The sequence below is a fragment of the Myotis daubentonii genome, chromosome X (assembly GCF_963259705.1).
Source record: "Myotis daubentonii chromosome X, mMyoDau2.1, whole genome shotgun sequence".
NCBI classification, from domain to species: Eukaryota; Metazoa; Chordata; class Mammalia; order Chiroptera; family Vespertilionidae; genus Myotis; species Myotis daubentonii.
In genome coordinates, this window is record NC_081861.1 from 7,987,664 (window position 1) to 8,009,114 (window position 21,451).

At 42.4% G+C, this 21,451-nt stretch overlaps 2 protein-coding genes across 8 annotated transcripts in view; both read right to left on the reverse strand.

Annotated features, from left to right (window-relative positions):
- The window catches only part of FAM120C (family with sequence similarity 120 member C), a 70,722-nt gene extending 62,217 nt beyond the window's left edge, over positions 1 to 8,505 (reverse strand). The window contains exon 1 of one of the 7 annotated variants that reach the window (XM_059679757.1): positions 7,514 to 8,483. In XM_059679757.1, the coding sequence (XP_059535740.1) occupies positions 7,514 to 8,215 (702 nt within the window). In that variant the 5' untranslated portion in view covers positions 8,216 to 8,483. Of the gene's footprint in view, positions 1 to 7,513 lie in introns of all 7 variants that reach the window. The other 6 variants (XM_059679755.1, XM_059679754.1, XM_059679756.1 and 3 more) reach the window with 6 other exon arrangements.
- Positions 8,506 to 14,584: 6,079 nt separating this feature from the next.
- WNK3 (WNK lysine deficient protein kinase 3) overlaps positions 14,585 to 21,451 on the reverse strand; it is a 114,650-nt gene continuing 107,783 nt past the window's right edge. Inside the window, exon 24 of the mRNA XM_059680105.1 lies at positions 14,585 to 20,537. Within this exon, the coding sequence (XP_059536088.1) occupies positions 20,208 to 20,537 (330 nt within the window). The 3' untranslated portion in view covers positions 14,585 to 20,207. The remainder of the gene's footprint in view (positions 20,538 to 21,451) is intronic.

Sequence of the window (21,451 nt, forward strand, 5' to 3'; positions counted from 1 at the left end):
ATTCACACGTCTCTCAAAGGTGACAAAGGAGAGAATGCATGAGTATGAGTCAGTTTACCACTAAACCTCATGTTGTTAACATCTTAGGAAATTGTGTTGTGAATATTTTGGTGTTCTTTTGTTTTTGCTGATGATTATTAAATTTTCATGTTTTACTGTATATTTCACTTCCTTTTTGTTCAATATTCATTTACATTTTTTGTCATTTTTGTTTTTCAAGTGTTTATTTATAGGTTAAACAGTACATTAGAGATGTACTGCATATAAGAAAGATTAAAACGGCCAGAACCGGTTTGGCTCAGTGGATAGAGCGTTGGCCTGCGGACTGAAAGGTCCCAGTTTCGATTCCGGTCAAGGGCATGTACCTGGGTTGCGGGCACATCCCCAGTAGGAGATGTGCAGGAGGCAGCTGATCGATGTTTCTCTCTCATCGATGTTTCTAACTCTCTATCTCTCTCCCTTCCTCTCTGTAAAAAATCAATAAAATATATTTAAAAAAGAAAAAAAAGAAAGATTAAAACGGAATCATTTGGGGGTATGGAGTGGATTAATTCAATTTAAATTCTAATGTGAAAAAATGATTCTGTTTTTGAACAGCTTTCTGGAATGGATTAAGTTCAAGAACCAAGGTTCCACTGTACTGCACCTTAATAAGTTTATTTTAATCAGCTCACACTTCTCTAATTGCCCTGTTCTAAAGAAGCATACCTGTGAGGCCTGGCTAGTGTTGCTCAGTTGGTTGGAACATCGTCCTGTACACCAAGAGGTGGCAGGTTCCATTCCTAGTTGGGGTGCATGCAGGAGGCAACTGATCGACATCTCTCCCTCACATGATGTTTCTCTTTCTCTCAATTTTAAAATAGCATAGCTGTGAAATGGTGGGTTTCATGTGATTATCTTTTTTTCGAATACAATAAAACCTCAATACAACAGAGGTTTTTATAATTTGGGTGAGGGGTGTCTGAAGCCAAAAGTCTGTTACATAACACAGTAAGTTTTCTAAATTGTTAAAAAATTGACAAATTAGTTTACCTGTTTTTACTTACATAAACGTTTGTGTAAAATTATGCATGCGAAGTTTAATTTCACAGAAAAGTTTTCTATATGTATTACTGTAATTTTAAATTTATACTGTATAGTCTAGTAAATGTGTACAATCACCAGTCACTGAAAGCAAATGAATGCGCACATAGGAACATCAGACGGCCAAGTTAAAACTGCTGCAGAGACCTAGCTGGTTTGGCTCAGTGGTCATCCTGTGGACCAAAGGGTCCGGGATTCGATTCCAGTCAAGGCCACGTACCTTGATTGCAAGGCTCCTCTCCAGCCCAGGCCCAGATCCAGGCACAAGTAACCAATCAATGTATCTCTCTCTCACCTCAATATTTCTCTCTTTCCCTCTCTCTTCCACTCTCTCTAAAAATCAATGGATAAATATTGTCTGGTGAGGATTAAAACAAAACAAAACAAAACAAAAACTGCTGCAGAAAGTCACACCAGGTGACAACAACAGAACCAATTATGAGGTGGTGTGATCATGTGCTAATCATTTGCCAAATACTGTTTACTAACAGTGACACTTGGATTTAAATATGTAGACTATAGTTGTACAGATGTAATATTTACTTATTTTGGCGAAATTACTATAGTGTTTTTTTTACAACATATAGCCTATTCCCTAAAATTTGTTGAAAATAACAGTGTATTAATAACACAAAATAACCTGCTAATTTAATTATAAGCAAATCTTAGTTAAAAGCATATTGAGTTCTGCAAAATCAAGGGTTTACTGTATATATTAACCATTAAAACCAAGTATTCATTCCCTAACCGCCCAGTATCTTCTCCCAAATTATATTCTAAAACTGCTTTAGGTTGCTCTGCTTCTGAAACCCTTAGGAAGAGATCAGGTTGGCAATTTGCAGGTTTACTGAATTTTTCTGCTACTGGCGCTTACCACTTACAAAGGTTTGTAGAAGGTACAAGTGAAACTAACCAAATCACAAAATTTATCTCAATTAAATACACTGAATGTTTTCACAAGAAGTCCTACCTTGTCTAAAATTCAACATCCAACCCCTTATTTTATCTTTTATTTATCCCTCTAGCTCTCTTTTCTCTATCACATATGAAAGTGAGATGAGAACAAAGGCCCGTTTCGAGGCCTGGTCTGAAGAACACCACCAAGAGGAGAAATACAGTAGTGGGTTTTGTTTAGAAGCATTAGCATTTCAGTAACTATGCTGTACACTCGAAACTAATAGAAAATCATATTGAATATAAACTTTAATCGAATATATATATATATACACATAACCTAGAATACATTTTTTTAAAAAACCGGTAAGCACGCCGATCATTCTGACCATGCAAGTGAAAACTGTTATCTTCAAGATGGTGGAGAGCGTTTCTAAAATGGCAGCGCAGTGCCAGCCGTGGGCAAACTATGGCCCGCGGGCCAGATCCGGCCAGTTTGAAATGAATAAAACTAAAAAAAGACCGTACCCTTTTATGTAATGATGTTTACTTTGAATTTATATTAGTTCACACAAACACTCCATCCATGCTTTTGTTCCGGTCCATCCGGTCCAGTTTAAGAACCCATTGTGGCCCTCGAGTCAAAAAGTTTGCCCACCCCTAGACAATTTGAAACGACGCCGTCACTCTCCCTGCGTAGGCCGTTTTCGAAAATATCTCAAATCCGTCTGAGCTACTCCCTCCGAAAGCTAGAGCCCGCTGCGTCATTGAGGCAAAGGTACAAAACGGCATCGGTTCACCAGTGGAGCGCACGTCTCCACGGAGAAGCCACGGATTTGGAACTCCCTATCCGGGGTGACAGGCTGGCCCTCGCTGGATCGCTTCTCAAAGTCAGTACTTTTAGCTGAGTTCTGACTGCATGCGCGTTCACGTAAGGGGGAAGGGTAGGCAGAACATCACAATTTGCAAATCTGTCGAGAAATCCTGGGGCTGAATAGACATGAAGACCTAGCCACTCTGATCCCTGCAGGGACGATCAAAACCGAAGCGGAGTCCTAGCCGGTTCGGCTCAGTGGCTAGAGCGTCGGCCTGCGGACAGAGGGGTCCCGGGCTCGATCCCTACTGTGTGGCGTGCAGGAGGCAGCGGATCCATGTTTCTATCTCTCTCTCTCTTCCCCTCTCTCTAAAAAAGCAATAAAAACATATTTAACAACAACAAAAACTGAAGCGGACGTCTTGGCCCAGGAAGGTGCTATCACATCAGGGTCCACGCACTACCGAAAAAGACCTACTTGTATCGTTCTGTGAAAACTAGTATGTATCTGAAAAGACATGAGCAGCATATACCAACCACATTCATTTTTCTATAACTTAAAGTTGTCTTTATTATCATAAATTAAATAATCCAGTTTCAACTTCAAAAAAGAAAGCTTTCAAAAGGCAAACCACATGCCCTAACCAGTTTGGCTCAGTGGACAGAGCGTAGGCCTGCGGACTGAAAGGTCCCAGGTTCGATTCCAGTCAAGGGCATGTACCTTGGTTGCGGGGACATCCCCAGTGGGAGGTGTGCAGGAGGCAGCTGATCGATGTTTCTCTCTCTCATCGATGTTTCTAGCTCTCTATCCCTCTCCCTTCCTCTCTGTAAAAAATCAATAAAATAAAATAAAAATAAAAATAAAAAGGCAAACCACAATCAATTCTTAACCAACACTTTTCAAATCTGGGCTATAAACCAGGAAGTTCTCTATAACAATAACAACAAGCACTACCACAGAAATCATTGACCAGAACCAGGAGAGAGAACTTCACCTATGCAATTTTGGAGCCGGTCTTAAATCCACTATATTAAGAACCACATTCCACACTTTTTAAGTTACTCTTACATTTCATTCTCTTAGGATCACAGGCCTATTTAATTCAGGGAAAAAATTTATCCTGCACCTAAAATATACAAGACACTATTAAGAATCTGAAAAGATCGAAGAGCTTGTTTATAATTTAGCTTGGGGAATAAAATTTATATATTCCCTAAATGGTGTTTCTCGGATACAAGAGAGCTGCTGGAATTTTCCCTCCCTGAACATTTTATTATGAAAAATTGCAAATATATGGCACAGCTGAAATAATTTTACACTGAACATGCAGATACCACCAAGGTTCTACCATTTTTACTATATCTGCTTTCTCACACATCCATCCATACATCTTATTTTTTGATGAACTTGGTAGCCCCACCTTAGGGTTGCATCTCAAAAATTTTGACTGAGCCCTAGCCAGTTTGGCTCACAGGATAGAGCATTGGCTTGCAGACTGAAGAGTCCCAGGTTCGATTCCTGGTCAGGGCACAGGCCCTGGTTATGGGCTAGATCCCCAGTGTAGGGTGTGCAAGAGGCAGCCGATCAATGATGCTCTCTCAGCATTGATGTTTCTACCTCTCTCTCCCGCTCCCTTCCTCTCTGAAATCAATAACAATCTATTTTTAAAAAATTTTTATTGTTGGGGTACCAAAAAGTCTGGAAAACACAAACCTATGTTCAACTCTTCTGCCAACCTCCAATCAAAATTTATTCAGAGCTCACAACAGGCCATTTTAGGTCTCCATACCCTTGGGCAGTATCTGATCTATTCTTCCCAGCCTCCTTCAAGGCTCAGCATCAGCCTGGGAAGCCGCCTCCAACTTTCACACCCTCACTCAGAATTACGCATGCCCCCCATTACCCCCTGGATAAGGGCCATGTTATTAAAAGCAGCTATCATTTCCCCAGCCTAGGCACATGCGTCATCTTTTGCAATTAGCCCACAGTATCTGCAATTCTGCTTTCAGTCTGGCTCTTTTACTAACCTGACCTCATTGAGGGCAGGGGTCACCTTATTCATCTCTGAATCCTCAGCAACCAGCACAGTACCCAGCCTATATAGCAAGCACGCAATAAATAGTACAAGGGTTTCCCCCAAAAATGTATACACTTTAACAGCTGATTCTATTACATTATGAAAATGAAATGTATTTTAATAAACACTGCCTTTATAATTATTCAAAGCGTGTATGCATTTGGGGGGGGGGGGCACACCCTATATAAATGAAAAACCCAGACCTGTCTTTACCCAGGAGCCAGGGAAGATTTTAGTCGAGTGTGGGAATGACCTAATCACACTGGCACTTTAGAAAGATTCCTCTTAGAGAGCACCGTTGTTAAGAGGATGAGCTTTGGAGCCAGACAGCCTGGGCATGAGTCCCAGAATCCCAGCTCTGCCATTTATTGCTGGGTGATTCCAGGCAAGTTTCTAAACTTCCTTTGCCTCAGTTTCCTGATTTGGAAAAGGAATGACTGTTTCATGGGTTATTGTGATGATCAAATGAGAGAATTTTATTTATGTTTTGTTAAAGCACATAAATTAGTACCTGGCACATACTAAGCATTCTATCAATGTTAGCCATTGTTGCCAGCAACCCAGTTAATAATGACAATGAGGTAAAAAGTCCTTCAATGACCTGGCTGATTTGGCTCAGTGGATAGAGCCAAACTGAAAGGTTCCAGGTTCGATTCTGGTCAAGGGCACATGCCCAGGTTTGGGCTCGATCCCCAGTGGGGGGCATTCAGGGGATGGCCAATCAATGATTCTCTTTCATCATTGATGTTTCTCTCTCTCTCTCTCTCTCTCTCTCCCTTCCTCTCTGAAATCAATAAAAATATATATTAAAAGAAAAAAAAAGTCCTTCAAGCTTGGGTGGGCCCTGGCCGGTGTGGCTCAGTTGGTTGAACATTGTCCTGGGCACCAAAAGGTAGCAGGATGTATTCCAGGTCAGGGCACATACCTAGGTTGCGGGGTTTGATTCCCAGGTCAGGAGCCTACAATCAGGAGTATATGGGAGGCAACTGATCCATGTTTTTTTCTCTCTCTCTTCTTCCTGTCTCCCTAAAATCAATTTTAAAAAATGTATTAAAAAAAAAAGCTTGGGCGGTAGCGGTGAAAACAAATTGGAAAGAACAGCTATGAATGATGAATCTACTGAAAAATGTTCAGTCAGGAAGGCAAGCAAAATGAGCTTGTTATATTTTTTTCCGGCTTTGTACATTTGACATAGCTCATGATTGGATTTTTCATTATTAAAAGCAGCTATAACTTCCCCCGTGTAGGCACAGATTTGAAGCCGAGCACAAGGAGTCTAGTATGACCAAACTCTAGCCACAAGCTCTATGACCACTGTAAGCTTCTCTATGCGGGTCTTTCAGTGTCTCAGCTGCGATTTTTTTTTTCATTACTCCCTGCAGCACCATTTCTTTAGTTTATGATTCCCACAATTTCCTGTCCTGTCTTCTGACTGTGAGCACATCCCTCAGAGCCGTAGTGGCTGAATGGATTTGAGGTTTTGTCCTATCCAATCCTGCACTACTTTTTTCTTCTTCCTGCCCACCTCATTTACTTCTCAAGCCTTGCTATTCCCCACACGTAGGAACTTGAAACCTAAGAGCATGGGAAAGCAACAGAGCAATAGCAGTGCCAAGAACTGGGGATGTTGCCAAGCTCTTCCCCGGGCCCCATATGCAGTGACCAACTACATGGGGAGATTAGACTTAACTGCCCGTGGGGCCTCACACGCTTCATATTCCATTTGCTTCTGCTCTTTTCTTTCTCCCACTTAAAGCAGCCTCCTCCCAAACCAGCAACCAATTCAAATCCAACCCATCTTTGAAAACCCAGGCGAGGTCCAACTTCTTCAAGGAAACCTCCTCTGACCATTTTAGCCCACAGCTATCCCCCCAACACACAAAACAGGTACTGTACTTGCAATATGTACCATAAAGCATAATCACGTACTCATTTATACCACTAAATACATATTTCATGTATACAGATTTGATTTTCCAAGGGTAGGACCATGTCTCATGTTTTTTCAATCTCTCATTCTCAGTGAGTTGAGGTAATACTTGTTGAACAGTAACTGAATCAGTGGGGTGTTTTTTGTTGTTTTTTGTTGTTGTTGTTGTTTTTTGCTTGTGTGTTTTGGCTAGGGAGGAGGTACCTGTTGAAATGAAAAAAAGCTTGAACGGACATACAGGTGGGGGAGGGAGAAGCACTAGGTGAAAATGGGGAAATATATTGTAGAAGGTGTTCAATTAACATGTTTAACTGATTTGCTTCAAGATTGGAAAGAGACATACAGAAGAGAGATGCCAAGTGGAAAAATTTGGAAAAAGGCATTTCAGCTTTAGGCAGAAAACAGCAGGAATAACTTGAGGATACAAAAGAAATTTTTCTACAACCCAGGGATAGGCCAACTGGATAAATGGAAGGTAAAGGGAGTTATTGGGATGACATAGGTAGAAATGTGGTTAAGGAGGTGAGCGAATGGACAAGGGATGGTTTGAAGGGGTGGGTAGATGGATAAAATGATCGAGGGTAGGTAGGCAAATGGGTTAGCTGGGCGGTAAATGGGTGGAGGGGAGGCAGTTAAATGGGTGATGGGTGGGTGGGTAGGTGTTTAGTTAGGAGGGAACAGGTGTGGGGCATATTAAGAGGGCCCTTCCCTCACCTTGACCCGGAAACGGATGAGTGCCAGCCTCACGCAGTGGCTCAGGCAGGCCGGTGGCAGGAACCAGGCCCGTGGAGGAGGGGTGCCCTTGTTGCCCACGTGTCCCACGATCAGTTGCGCTGTCTGCCGCTCAGTCTGGCACCGACGGCCCCACTCGGCTAGCCGGTCCTTGCCCAGGCCCCCGGGGAACATGACGACCAGCTCCAGGCCCTCGCCGCCGGGATAGGCACAAGCCTGGCACAGCGCTGACAAGTAGCCCAGCATGGCGTTCCACTGGCCGCCACACACCCAATCCGTCTGGTAGCCGCCATAGAGCCGCTGCAGCGCCGAGCCCGCGTCTACCAGCACTCGAGCCCCTGGAAGCGGAGGGGGAGGGGGCGGCGGCGGCGGGGGCGGCGGGTGCAGGCCGGGATGCCCCGGGCCATGGTGGTGGAAGTGGTGAGGCGGGTGATGGTGCCGAGTCGGCCCCGCGCCCCCGGCGAAGGCGCCCAAGCCAGGGGGCGGGAGCGGCGGCTGTAGAGGACCGGGTCCCCTGGCGACGCGCGGAGCCCCGGGCGCTAGGGCCACCTGAGGTGGCAGCTGGCAATGCTGGAACTGCTGCTGCTGGCGCGAGACCGTGCGTGCGAGTTTGAGCAGGTCCACGGGGACCACGGCCCCGGGACAGCGCTTCTCCAGGAACTCCTGGAAGCCCTGGACACCCATGCTTCCTCGGCGGGCAGACGAGACGGCGGCTGCGCGCGCGAGCGAGCGGAGCGGCGATCTGGGCGCGAAGCTGGGGGCGAGCGCGTGCGCACTCCGCGGGGGGCGAGGGGGTGGGAAAAGGATTCCCGAGGGGCGGGAGCGCGGGAGCGAGGGCGGGGTGGGAAGAGACCACTGACTGGATTTGGGGGGAGAGGAGGGCTGAGGCCAACGGGATTTCGGAGAGATTGGGAGGAGAAAAGCAATGACGGGCTCCGGTCACTTCGCTCTCTTTCTTTTTTCCTCCCCTACCGCTCCTCACCGCTTCGAAAGTGGTGAAGCCTCTTCCTTCCACTTCCGGAAGCCATGTTGCCTAGTATTGATGGTACACACTGTCTAGCTGAGGAGTGGGGGCGGGGCGGGGCGGGGCAGAGAGGCATCCTGGGAGTTAGAGTTTTCTCCGTGGCCTCGGTATACCGGCGAGGAACAAGATTCCCACCCCGTCAGCCCTTAGTCTCACAGGATCACCAGCGGCGGGGCGTGATGATATATGTTTAGGATTTTCACCTCAACTCCTAGCATCCACCGAGTTGCTTCATGGTTTTTACTGGCTTTCCCAGGAAAGAGGGAGGAGCGAGGCATCATGGGAAAGGAAGCGGCGTGGATTAATTGGATTAAGTTAAAGTACGCTAAAATTCTCTGGGAGGTGGAATTTTCATTTCAGGGGGAAAAAATAATACGTGTAGCTCTTTTGTTGTTGTTGGTAATCCTCACCTGAGGACATTTTTTTTCTATTGATTTCCCAGAGAGAGTGGAAGGGAGGGAGGGAGAGAGAAAAAAAGCATCGATGTGAGAGAAACACATCCATTGGTTGCCTCCTGTAGGCATCCACACCGAGGGCGAGACTGAACCTGCAGTCCTGGTCCGTGCCCAATGTGAACCCTCGACCCTTGAGTACGCGGGTGGACACTCCACTGAGTGGCACCGGCCGGGGCTAATATGGGTAGCTTTTATTTTATTTTATTTATTTATTTTTTAAATATATTTTATTGATTTTTTACAGAGAGGAAGGGAGAGAGATAGAGAGTTAGAAACATCGATGAGAGAGAAACATCGATCAGCCGCCTCCTGCACATCTCCCACTGGGGATGTGCCCGCAACCCAGGTACACGCCCTCGACCGGAATCGAACCTGGGACCTTTCAGTCCGCAGGCCGACGCTCTATCCACTGAGCCAAACCGGTTTCGGCATATGTGTAGCTTTTAATGCTTGAGAAGGATGGACGCTGTGGAACATAAAAAATAATCACCACCACCATTTCTGAAGCAATTCATTTAACTTTGAGCAACTGCAATTTTTTCAAGAAGAGTTGGTGGCCCCAGTTAATGAATAGTGAACCTTACATTATTTTTTGCCCAAGGCAATGTAGAGAAAAAGTGAAATTAACTATCCATTGTCCTCGGGATCTCTTTGGGCAGGGACGTAAGCACCAACACAAATTAAACTACAAGTTGTACCTTTCTGGTATTCACTGAGTTGCAATGTCCTATGATTAGGACCTATGTTTTTACACCTTATTGTGAAGCAATCTGTCAGGGAAGTCTGGTAAAATAACTACAAGGACTCCAATTCCAAATTATATAGATAGATATAGATACATATAGATACATATTCATTCAATCCTCACCCGAGGATACGTTTTTCCATTGATTTTTTCTCTCTCTCTTCTCTCTAAGCATGTCCTCAGATGACAATTTAAAAAAAAAGTTGGCATTCTATGTTATTTGGCAATAAATCAGTTGCTTATTGTCCTTGGGACTCAAAACACAGTAGCCCTTGTGCTTGTATTAAGAGATATGCAGTTGCTGAGGGTCAGATAATCATGGGTTTCGCTGACTTAACAGTAGAACTCACACTTAAAATGTCTCACTGATTAGGAAACTGGCACAGGCAATTGGAATGGGGTTATCTGTATAAAGGTCCATAGTATTGCCTTGTTCTTCAGGCCCCCTAATGTGATGATGTCTCTGTAAATGCAGTCAGCTGGAAAGCAAGGAGGCAAGACTAAGATCAGAAAAGAGAAGCTTCACAGCCCTGAACTCAGCCTATGATTTGCCATCCAAGCTCTGAACTGCAAACGTGGAGCAGAAAGCCAGGGAGAAGGAGCCAAGTCCTTAGGTAAAGTGCTAAGAAATAGAATTTGCAACAAGATGAACGGGGTTATTCCCTTCAACAGATCTGAAGAGGTAACGGAGCAGAACTTGACAAGATTCTTGGCACTTATTAGCATTCTGAATCCCCTCCAATGAAATATACAGGCAGGCAAATGAAGTGTTGAAGTATCACTAGAAGATCATATCTCTACCCTCTCAGGTGAACAGGGACCATGAGCCAGAGCAGCGATTCTCCCTCGACCAGCGTATCACTATCACCTACAAACTGCTGGAAATGTACATTGTCAGGCCTCACTCCAGACCTCCAGAATCAGAAACTCTGGCGGTGCAAGTGCGGAGCAATCTGTGGTTTAAGTATCGTCAAAGATAGGGCAGTAAAGCAGTGAAGACAGATTTTACTCAGTCACTCCTGACAGTAGGGGGAAAGCTGAGCCCCATTCCCATTTGTGCAGAGGGAGAGGAGCAAGCAGGGGCTCGGTGGTGTCAGGGAAGTGAAAAACTACAACGGGTTGGTCAGTGTAGGTGCAGTTCGGCCGGCTGCGGCTGCGAGCTGTCCATTGTGGAAGTGAGGAGTCTATCCTCCCACCGAGGCTGGGAGATAAGAGGCCTTAGGCTTCCTGATGATTGCAGTTCAAGGGAATGGCCCTGAGGAGAGAACGCCCTGGAGCTGTGGGAGAGACATCTACATCTCAAAGGGACAGGGGAAAGGTTAATTGGGTTCAGTTAAAGCACTGTTGACTGTGCTGAGCTTTTCCAGGTGAGAACTCTGCCTTAGGCTGCTAGAAGCCCCACTAAAATTTGGTCAAGTCTCTTAAAGCAGGTGTTTGAACAGAGTGTTTGTGTTGAGTTTTTGCAGGTCTCACTAGCCCTCCAGGTGCACTCTCACATTTGAGAATCACTGCTCTTGTAGGGCATGCCCTGGTCCAAGTACAGACTACTTAAGCGAGGAGGTACATCAAGCACAGGCTGGGGTTGCTCAGTGGTTAGAGCATCAGCCCATGCACCAAAGGGTTGCAGGTTCGATTCTCAAATCAAAGGCATGTACCTGGGTTGCAGTTTTGATCCCTGGCCTGGGTCAGGTTGTGTGCAGGAGGCAACCAATCAGTGTCTCACATCAGTGTTTTACTCTCTCTCTCTCTCTCTCTCTCTCTCTCTCTCTCCCCCTATCCTCCCTCCCTTCTTACTCTAAAAGTCAGTGGAAAAAATACCCTCTGATGAGAATAACAAAAAAGGCACATCAATAAATGGACTCTTGCCCTAACCAGTTTGGCTCAGTGGATAGAGCGTCGGCCTGCGGACTCAAGAGTCCCAGGTTCGATTCCGGTCAAGGGCATGTACCTTGGTTGCGGGCACATCCCCAGCGGGGGGTGTGTAGGAGGCAGCTGAATTGATTTTTCTCTCTCATCGATGTTTCTAACTCTCTATCCCTCTCCCCTCCTCTCTGTAAAAAGTCAATAAAATATATTTAAAAAAATAAATAAATGGACTCCCATACACTTTTCTATGCTGTGATTTAGTTCCTTTTTCCTACGCAGGTGGAAACGGTGCATATTCAGACCTGGTGGTTGATAATAGTGTGCCCCTCTCCTTTCTTGAAAGAGAATGTTTATCATGGTTAATTTAATTATCTCTCTACTATTGCACATTAGATCTACTGGTGGCAGTTAAGTTTTAGAATCAAGAGGAGTTACATTGAGTTTATCACTGACTTAGACATGCGATGCCGTTGCTTCTGGATACAGTAGTTGCATGTGACTTGCAGTTGTCCCAGGGTTATGTCAGGTGTGGGCATTTTTGAAATTGTAGATAAGGGGGAAATGGCATATGTGTTTTTGGCTGTAAAAGGGAGGACTATGGGTAAACATCTATTGCTTTGTCTCCCCAGAACCTCTTTGCTAAGTTATCCTCATGGTTGCAGCAGGAGCCAACTTTTATATACCTTTCCAGAGAATTTGGGGTTGAGCTGAAGGAGAGATGAAAAAGCCTGCTGGAGCCCGGCCGGTGTGGCTCAGTGGTTGAGCGGCAACCAGCAGGTCACGGTTCGATTCCCAATCAGGGCACATGCCCAGGTTGCGGGCTCAATCCCCCGTGTGAGGCACACAGAAGGCAGCCGAATGATGATTCTCTGTCATCAATGATGTTTTTCTCTCTCTCCCTCTCTGAAATCAATAAAAATAATATATTTTAAAAATCCTGCTTCATTCAAGTACCTGACTTCCTTGTTCCTAAAGTCCATCTGCATCATCCTGGGGTTTTGTGAGACACCGCCAACTTTTTATAAGAAATTTGCGTCATTTTGCTTAAGCTTGTTCAAATTGGGTTTCTATTACTTACAAACATGAATCTTAACATATATACTATGGAGAAACGTTATGTTGCACATAGGTTCTAGAGAGGGTAGAGATAACAAGCTAAAGCCCTGAAAGCAGAAAGGGACAGATGTCACAGAATAGTGGTTAAAAGTGTGTGCATTTTAAAAAATATATATTTTTATTGATTTCAGAGAGGAAGGGAGAGGGAGGGAGAGATAGAAACATCAATGATGAGAATCACTGATTGGCTACCTCCTGCACACCCACACTAGGGATAGAGCCTGCAACCCAGGCAACTGCCCTGACCGGGAATTGAACTGTGACCTCTTGGTTCATAAGTTGATGCTCAACTACTGAAGCACACCGATCGGGCAAAAGTGTGTGCTTTGCATGATCTCACTCATATGTGGAATCTAATGAACAAAATAGATCCAGAGACATAGAAGATTGGAACAGACTGCAGAATCTCAGAGGGAAGGTGCATCAGGGTGGGTGGGAAGAGATCAAGCAAAGAACTTGTATGCATATTTGCATAACCCATGGATACAGACAATAGGAAGGTGAAGGCCTGGGGCAGGGGTGGGGGCAGGCTAAAAGGAGTCAATGGGGGAGAAAGGGGGACATATGTAATACCTTCAATAAAGATATAATTTTTTAAAAAGTGTGTGCTTTGCCCAGCCAGCATGGCTCAGTGGTTGAGCATTGACCTATGACTCAGGAGGTCGATTTGATTCCCAGTCAGGGCACATGCCTGGGTTTTGGGCTCCATCCCCAGTGTGGGACGTGCAGGAGGCAGCTGAGGGATGATTCTTTCTCATCATTGATGTTTCTCTGTCCCTCTCCCTTCCTCTCTAAAATCAATTTAAAAAATTAAAAAAAATCCCTGCCTATAAAGTATTATCTGGGAAAATATGTAAGGGATACAATTTATACTGATTTTTGTGGTTTATATTTATTTTCTAAAGGAAAACAACTTTAATTTCACTGGCAATCTCTCATACTTGAAATAAAAAGGTGCCAATTTTTAATACAAAAAATAATCCCTACTTAATCTTGAATATTCCTGAATGGCCTCTTCCTCTATGACTGTTTGTATAAACATATGCATGATTTTTCTACCTAAATTATCAAATGAACAAGTGATCTGACATCACTGATAGTCTCCTAAAGTCACAGTATTGTGGTGATAAGAGATGTGGGAGGGACATACCCAAATGCACTTTTTTCTAAAGGTGGACCATAATCAGTCAATATGAAAAGAAATACTAAGTATGTGCAGAGGGCATATTTTGAATTCTTTTTTGTACTACATACACTACAGCTGAAATTATGAAACAAGTACTAGATATAACTTCATGTTAAGATGTGTAAAAGCATACTAATCCTCTAATTTGATGAAAACCTACTGTAAATGTATTTGGATTATGTTTCATGTAGTACATCTGACAGTATGGCTCGGGATTTTTTCTGTGAGCTTTGGAGTCAGACAGACCTGGGTTTGGACCCAGGCTTCACCATTTACTAGCTCTTGTTACCTTGGTAAATTTTTTAATCTCTTTGATTTTCCAATTTTCTCTGTCAAGTGTAGATAGTAACAAACCTAGTTTATAGGATTGTTTTAGGAATTAAGATATCACAGATAAAAGCCTACCTAACATAGTAGGTGCTCAGTAAATCATAGTGAGTCTGACAGTTATTGCTGATTGACAAGTGTGGAAAAGAGGTCCAACTCAAAATTTGTTGGGGCTATAAATCAAGAGATAACACAGCTTGGTTGGTCTGATCAGCCAGCATAATCTATAGGACTCAATTTTTAAAAATCTGCCAAGTTAAATTTGGTAAGTGAAGAACTAGTTTAAGCCAGATGACTGCAGTGACTCCGATAGCATTTTAATAAGATGACATACTCATTTTAACACAGCCTTTATTTTCTGTTTGAAAACAAAATTTCCAGGAAACAAAATACTTACAATGGTTGGGTACAAATGAAATAAAAATCACAGTTTCAAATAACCAAAATAAGACAGCTGCTTAAAGGCAGATCACTTGGTTTACCCCAAAAAAGAAAAGAAAAGTTAAGGTCAAGGATTAAAATGAAGTTTAACAACATTCTATATAATGCTACATTCCCCAATTAAGAAAAGAGAGTTCAGCCCTGGCCGGTGTGGCTCAGTTAGTTGGAGCATTGTCCTGTACACTAACAGGTGGTAAGTTGGATTCCGGGTCAGGGCACATATCCAGGTTGCGGGTTCAATCCCCGGTTGGGGAGTGTACAGGAGGCAACCGATAAATGTTCCTCTCTCTCTCTTCCCCTTCCCCTCTCTTAAAAAAAAAAAAATCGATGAAAAAAAAGAGTTCACATATACAACTAAATGTTAAATGTAGAGATGTGACTGAAATTCTGTATAATTCATAGTAAATTATGCATGAAAGTTCATTAATTGCATAAACTTCCTGAGTGGCTCCCATGCTGAACTAGGTCTACATGCTTAATATTCATATCAAACGAAGCTTTATGTGATTGAGCATGGCAGACCTTGAACAACTGCACTTTCCGATCAGTCACTATTTCTGCTGAGGGTATGTTCTGGACCACAAATCTCAATCTGAAATCTTAAAACATAGTAAAAAAGAAATGCAACTTAAAAAAAAAACTGGAAGGATGACAAGCACACAATTAGGAATTTATTTTACACTGGCACTTTCTTTTCTCAAGAGCCCAGTTTCTCTCTTCCCTTCTTGCTTGACTTTCAGCCTTTTTAACTTGTTGAAAATGAAAAGAAAACCTACCAGAATGGGAGCTGGTGGTGTGTACACTCTGTTAGCTATCTCAGTTAAAAATAACTTCAGTGTAACCCAGTCACTATCCCAGGCCCCTGCCTATGTCGGCTGTCAAGACCTGACCAATGTTTGTGTTCATCCTTCACATGTAAAACTATCTCCGGGGTGACCTGAAAGCATTTGGCTCCATTAAAGTTTCATGCTAATTTCACTTCAAAGGATTTTAGCAAGTTTGACTGTCACCATTTTATAGTCTGGTGTTTTTTTTTAAGAAAACAATGTCAATCCCAGAAATTACATTTACCAAATCAATTAATTATCTTTTCTATGTCCCCCGCCCCTTCTGGTTCATCGGGTGGAGAAACAATTCATCAATAAACAATGAAATGTGAACAATCTATTCCAGAAAACGGCCCACATGTCACCACAAATTTTTCTGAACCAAAAAGATGAAAAAACTGAATCCCAAACCAATGGCACATATACCTCAGGAATGTACTTGTGCACAAAGCCTGAAATACAGTATTTGCTACCATGAAATATGCTGTAGTGTTGCACACAGTAAACATGTGGAACAAGGACCATGTGGTTTACAAACATTTGCTGAGTTTTTTTTGGGAAAAAGGAATGCATCATTTTCAACACTTGGAAAAGACAGCAAAGAAAGTCAATGCCTCCAATAAACTTTAGAGACTGGAACAAGTTATCACCAACTACAATTCAAGTGAAAGCATACAGCTATTTCCAGGTAACAAAACATCACTGCAAATATCTCGCAGATGCTAATATGCTGAATGACAGGCCACCGATGTAGGATTTGTCAAGCTATTTCACTGTGGTAGTTAAAACAGTTTCACCCATAGCCCTTTAGGCACACAGATAAGAAACGCATCTCTAATAAAAGACGCAAAGTTACAGGCACTGAACTGTCTAATTTGGGTACTTTCTTATCATTTGCTCATTTTACAACTAATTTCTATACTGCCACAAGCTGGATTTATTTATCTGCTCTCCACTCCCAAATCCCCAAAGCTTATTTCAGAGATGCACGTGGCTCTCATCACTTAAACACAGATTGGTGGCAGAGTGATAGTCCTCCTCATCACTAATTCAGAGTTAACGCTGGGACAAAGAGGCAGGCTACATTAATAACCTGAAAGAATACTGAGAATCAAGGCAAAAAAAAAAAAAAAAGCAAGTTTCACAGGCAGTGTTTACTTGTGCACCCCCAAACAGCACTGAAAACGAGGTAGATTAACAAAAGCAACTGGACTGGAATTAAACCTGGGGTTCTAAAATGATACATCCCATCATACTCTACACTCAAAACATTCTACACTCAATCTAAAAATCGCAGCGGAAAAGTGCCTTTTAAACTTCCACAGATAATTTTGCTGTCAAACCATTAGAATTCATGCTCGATATAAAACTGGTAAGAAGAGGATGAGAAACAGAATGGATATTGGTTATATTACAGCAAATTACCTTAAACAGAGAATCAAGACTGCTACAAATATACATAGGGTAATTTCATTAGATTTACACCAATACTGGTTTCATATTCTTAAGATGTTACACCCAACTTCACAAACATAGCAGCAGGTAATTCATGAAGAGATGCTCACATTAGCACATATGGAGGTACAGTACTATTCGTCAGACTTGCATTTTGAGAAGTAAACATGGTGGCTGGACATTCAGACTCCCCCCCAAATAAACGGTACAAGCAGATGACATAATACAACCCTTTTCTCTCCCACAAGAAGGAAAATGAAAAGGACAGTTTGTTTTTGGGAAGTGGGTAGAAGGCCCTTGTTATACAGTAGGCTCTTGGTTAAGTAAGAAGGGAATTTCTGAGCTTTACCTCAATAATTAATTATTTCTGGGTTGGAAAAGTACCTCAGCAAGGATGCAAACAGCACTATTATATGATTTAGCAAAAAGTTAGGAAATAATGCAAAATCCCTATATAGAAAACTAGCCAATATTTACAGTCAAAGTGACTATAAGCTGAATCAAACATTTAAGTAATGGAAAAAATAAATAAAAACCCCACAGTGACGTGAATAACACTGTTTTCTTCATTTCCACACAAAGTCACTTTTTTTGCATTTTTAAACTTACACACACGTTACATATACACAATGTATACATAACATATATGTTAACCCAACCACTGCAGTCAGCATGGACTCGGCAGTACACTATTCACCATCTTCAAACTTTAGAAGACTACTTTTCTTTCCAGCAAAAAATCTGAAAAGATTCTAAATACTACAAGGCACTGCAAAAGTCTGCAGGCAAACAAATGATGAATCAGACATAAAACAGAGGTGGTGGCAAAACGTGGGGCATGTGATATAGAGCAGCCATTAATAAATGTAATTGTGCATATTATCCATGGAGCTTTTTTCATCTTGGGGTAGGTACACTGTTTAAAAGAATTGTGACTAGAGCCCTGGCTAGTGTGGCTCAGTTGGTTGGAGAGCTGTCCTGGACCCTGAAAGGTGGCAGGTTTGAGTCCCGGTCAGGGCACATACCCGGGTTCCATCTGCAGTCAGGGTGCATACAGGAGGCAGCCCATAGATGTCTGTCACTCTCCATCTCTCTTTCTCCCTTCCTCCCTCCAAAAATCAATTTTTAAAAAGAAAAAAAAAAGGATTTTGACTAGAGAAGAAGGGACCTTAAAACCTGCAGTATTTTCACTTTCTGGATCAGCAGTCACTAACCAGCGGTCCGCGAGGTCTGAAAGGTTGGCGACCGCTGTTCTAAGTTATAAGCCTCAATGCAATCACACAAATCCAAATCATCTAATGAAACACGAGCAGTTTGAAAGAATTACAAATTTTAGGCACATTGTTTTTGTATACATGGTAAACACTGCAATGCAAGCATTTGCATTACACTACTGTCCTAAAATCACTTCAACTCGCAAAGCAATACTGTGTAAGGAATTTGAAGAATTTGTCCATAAGATTTAGGAAGACTCATCCAAACTAGCATGTCATATGAAAAGAAACTTTGGCTCTTACCAACAGCAATTCTCAAAATGCTACCCTATATGCCCCAAATGATAGTGACAGAATCTTCACAATGGCGAGGGCAATCCTCAGGTAAGCAGTATAAGACATGTATCTATTTAGAAAGGGCACTGAATGTCACAAAGTAAACGGTGCAAAAAAAAAAAAAAAAGTACACCCATTAAGTTTGCTTCATTACCTGGCAGGCTCATGGGCTAAAATTTGTAGTGGAATATGGAAGAAAATCTGTTAACAGAAATATTGGGTGATAATTTAGAATGTTTACCAGTAGACAGAACTTGTTCTTAAGGTAAATGTGCACTAGACACCACCTTGAAATTGTCAAGAGTGAAAAGTATTTTAAACATGTGTATGTGGCGGTGGGTAAATACCATTTACGAATTTTGACTCGGGTTTCACAGACTGAGTATTAGGTAACTCTGCGACCAGCCTTTTAAGATGATTATAGTTAACCTTCTTTGAAAACCAAAAGTGTACATTTTGACATTGCCTCCCCTCCTCCTTAAACTGGATAAAACCCAGTAAAGTGCAACTTGACAGTGACCTCTCACAGATTCTAAAGATGATGCAAAAATAATATAAGAGGCTACAGATACTAACTAGAAATTATAACAACTAAAAAAAAGGCAATAAAAAAAGCTAAGGGCAATTAAATAGTATACTTCGAGGATCTACTATTTCACTGCAGGACAGTGTATACCCCACATCTCTTAGAACCCTGTAAAGCCAGTGTTTCATGTGTAAGTCTTGAAACCTACAAAACCTACTGTGTCAAGTAAATTTCACGTCGGAAGAATGGGTCAATAGAGGTGTGACTTGAATCCTCTTTGTCAGGAATACAAAGATTCCCCCCAAATGAGATTCATATCAGCTGCAATATATCCCTTGCAAAAGAATGCAAGCCAAACCAATGCCTCTCAGATGCTCAAAAACAACGCAGTGTGCACATGAGAAACAAGGAGACAGCTGCTTTGAATTACTATGGAAATCCTAAAACAGCTACATTATCTGCAGAATCAAGGAACTGTTACAGTTCTGTTTTTATCCTTTCTTTCCGCCTCACCTAGAACAAGGCTTCACTCCTACAGCTGTGAAGACGGGAAGAAAATCACATTAAAAAGGGCTCATGTTCTATATTAGTTGACAAAAGTTATTCTAATTTTATACACCAAAACATTTCCTGCAGCATTACCCTGCCTTCTGGGAGAGGTAAACCTAAGACAAACATGTGAAGAATCCCATAAGACTCCGGTTGTCGGAGGATCTCACTCTGTCCACATTGGGGGAATATCAATTTAAACAGTATTTATACATTTTAAAGAAAAGTATCATCCAGCTGCGGTTGGCAGCAGTAAAAAAATGGAGGCTTTTCAGCAATTCATGGTAAGTGTCCTGGAAATGGTAATGCTCAAGCCGAGCTCATTTAAAGCATTCTGAACAGTATTTTTAAAAAATCAAGTATCAAAGAGGATAGGATTTGAAGTGAAAAACATTTCTGTGCGCAGTGTTCTATGTACAAACTGCACAGTTCTACAGAATGACGAGCTATATCAAAGACTACATCGGAACCCCAAAAAATACAGTGGAAAGTAAACTCAAAAGAGGAAAAGATGGCAGAACCCAAGAAGAAGAAAGTTTAATATCTTAGGTGTCCCGGAAATAACTTTGAAGAAAAGCTCCCTTTTCTTCATTCATCATTTACTCTGATTCATTTGGGACCCGGAGGGTTCGTGGATGGATTCTGCACTGAAGACGATGAAAACGCAGGCAAATTCATTCCTGGCTGGAACGGTGGCCCTGGTTGGGTAGGTATGACCACAGGCTGTTGAGCTGGTCCGGGAATTCCTACCCACTGTACTGGATAACCAGGCCCCCCCACAGCATTATACTGACAGACATGGGACACTCCATATGATGGTAATGGCCCCGGAAACGAAGGGAGTGGGAGTCCTTGTGGTGAGGAGGTGGGAACAGCTCCACGGATTTGGGGCAGAGAAGAAATCCATGTTGGTGTGTAGCCCAGAGCAGATGGAGTATTCTAATGAAAACAAAAATAAAAACAAAAGATCAGTTTATTTGGCAGAAGCTTTTACCCATCTATGTTCCTTCCTATTCTTTTTGGTTTACTGCTTCCATGATTACTATGAGTGGCTACCATTTTTGCAGCACCTTCTGTGTGCTAAGCATAGTTACATACCTTGTCTATTTAATCTTCATAACTGCCCTGCAAGGTAGGCATTTTCAGATGTGGAAAAAGAAGCTCAAAATTGATAACAGCTGACACACTAAGCAAATTCATAGTGAGCTGAGGATTTGAACAATGTTCCAGCTAACTCTAAGGGCCCTGCTAAATCTCTGTTCAGTTTAGTGTCTCCTGCCCTCATGCTAGCATTACTCTTCTATTTTTATTTCCTTCTGCCAGTCTCGGGCATTTCCTTATTCAGCACCACACACAATAGCCCATCTTACTAAATTACATAATTCTTTGAAGACAGGAGAGCATGATTTAGTATGGCATGGGGGAAAGAGCCTAGGATACAGTAGGTGCTCAATAAATGTCACCTCCCTACCCCCTTCTACTCATTGTCTTTAAATAAAGTCTGACATTTCTGTTACATTTTTGGAAATTTAAACTCAAGACAATTATGCTTTTGGCAATATTGAGGAAATATATTCCTGTCTGACTCTTCTTATCATATTGTATTATGATTAAGCATATGTATATAGATTACTGAAATCTTATGCACATGGGACTAATAAGTCTAATGGAAGTAAATAATTCTCACTCAAAGGCAAGATTGGTATCAGTTCCAAATGCTTAGTTCTTATAAAGTGAATGGTCAAGCTAAAACCATTTCAACTAAACTGAAAGTTTCAAGCTAAAGTTAGGGTAAAGGTTTTGAGCTTGACTCAAAAATGACAATAGCCCTAACTGGTTTGGCTCAGTGGATA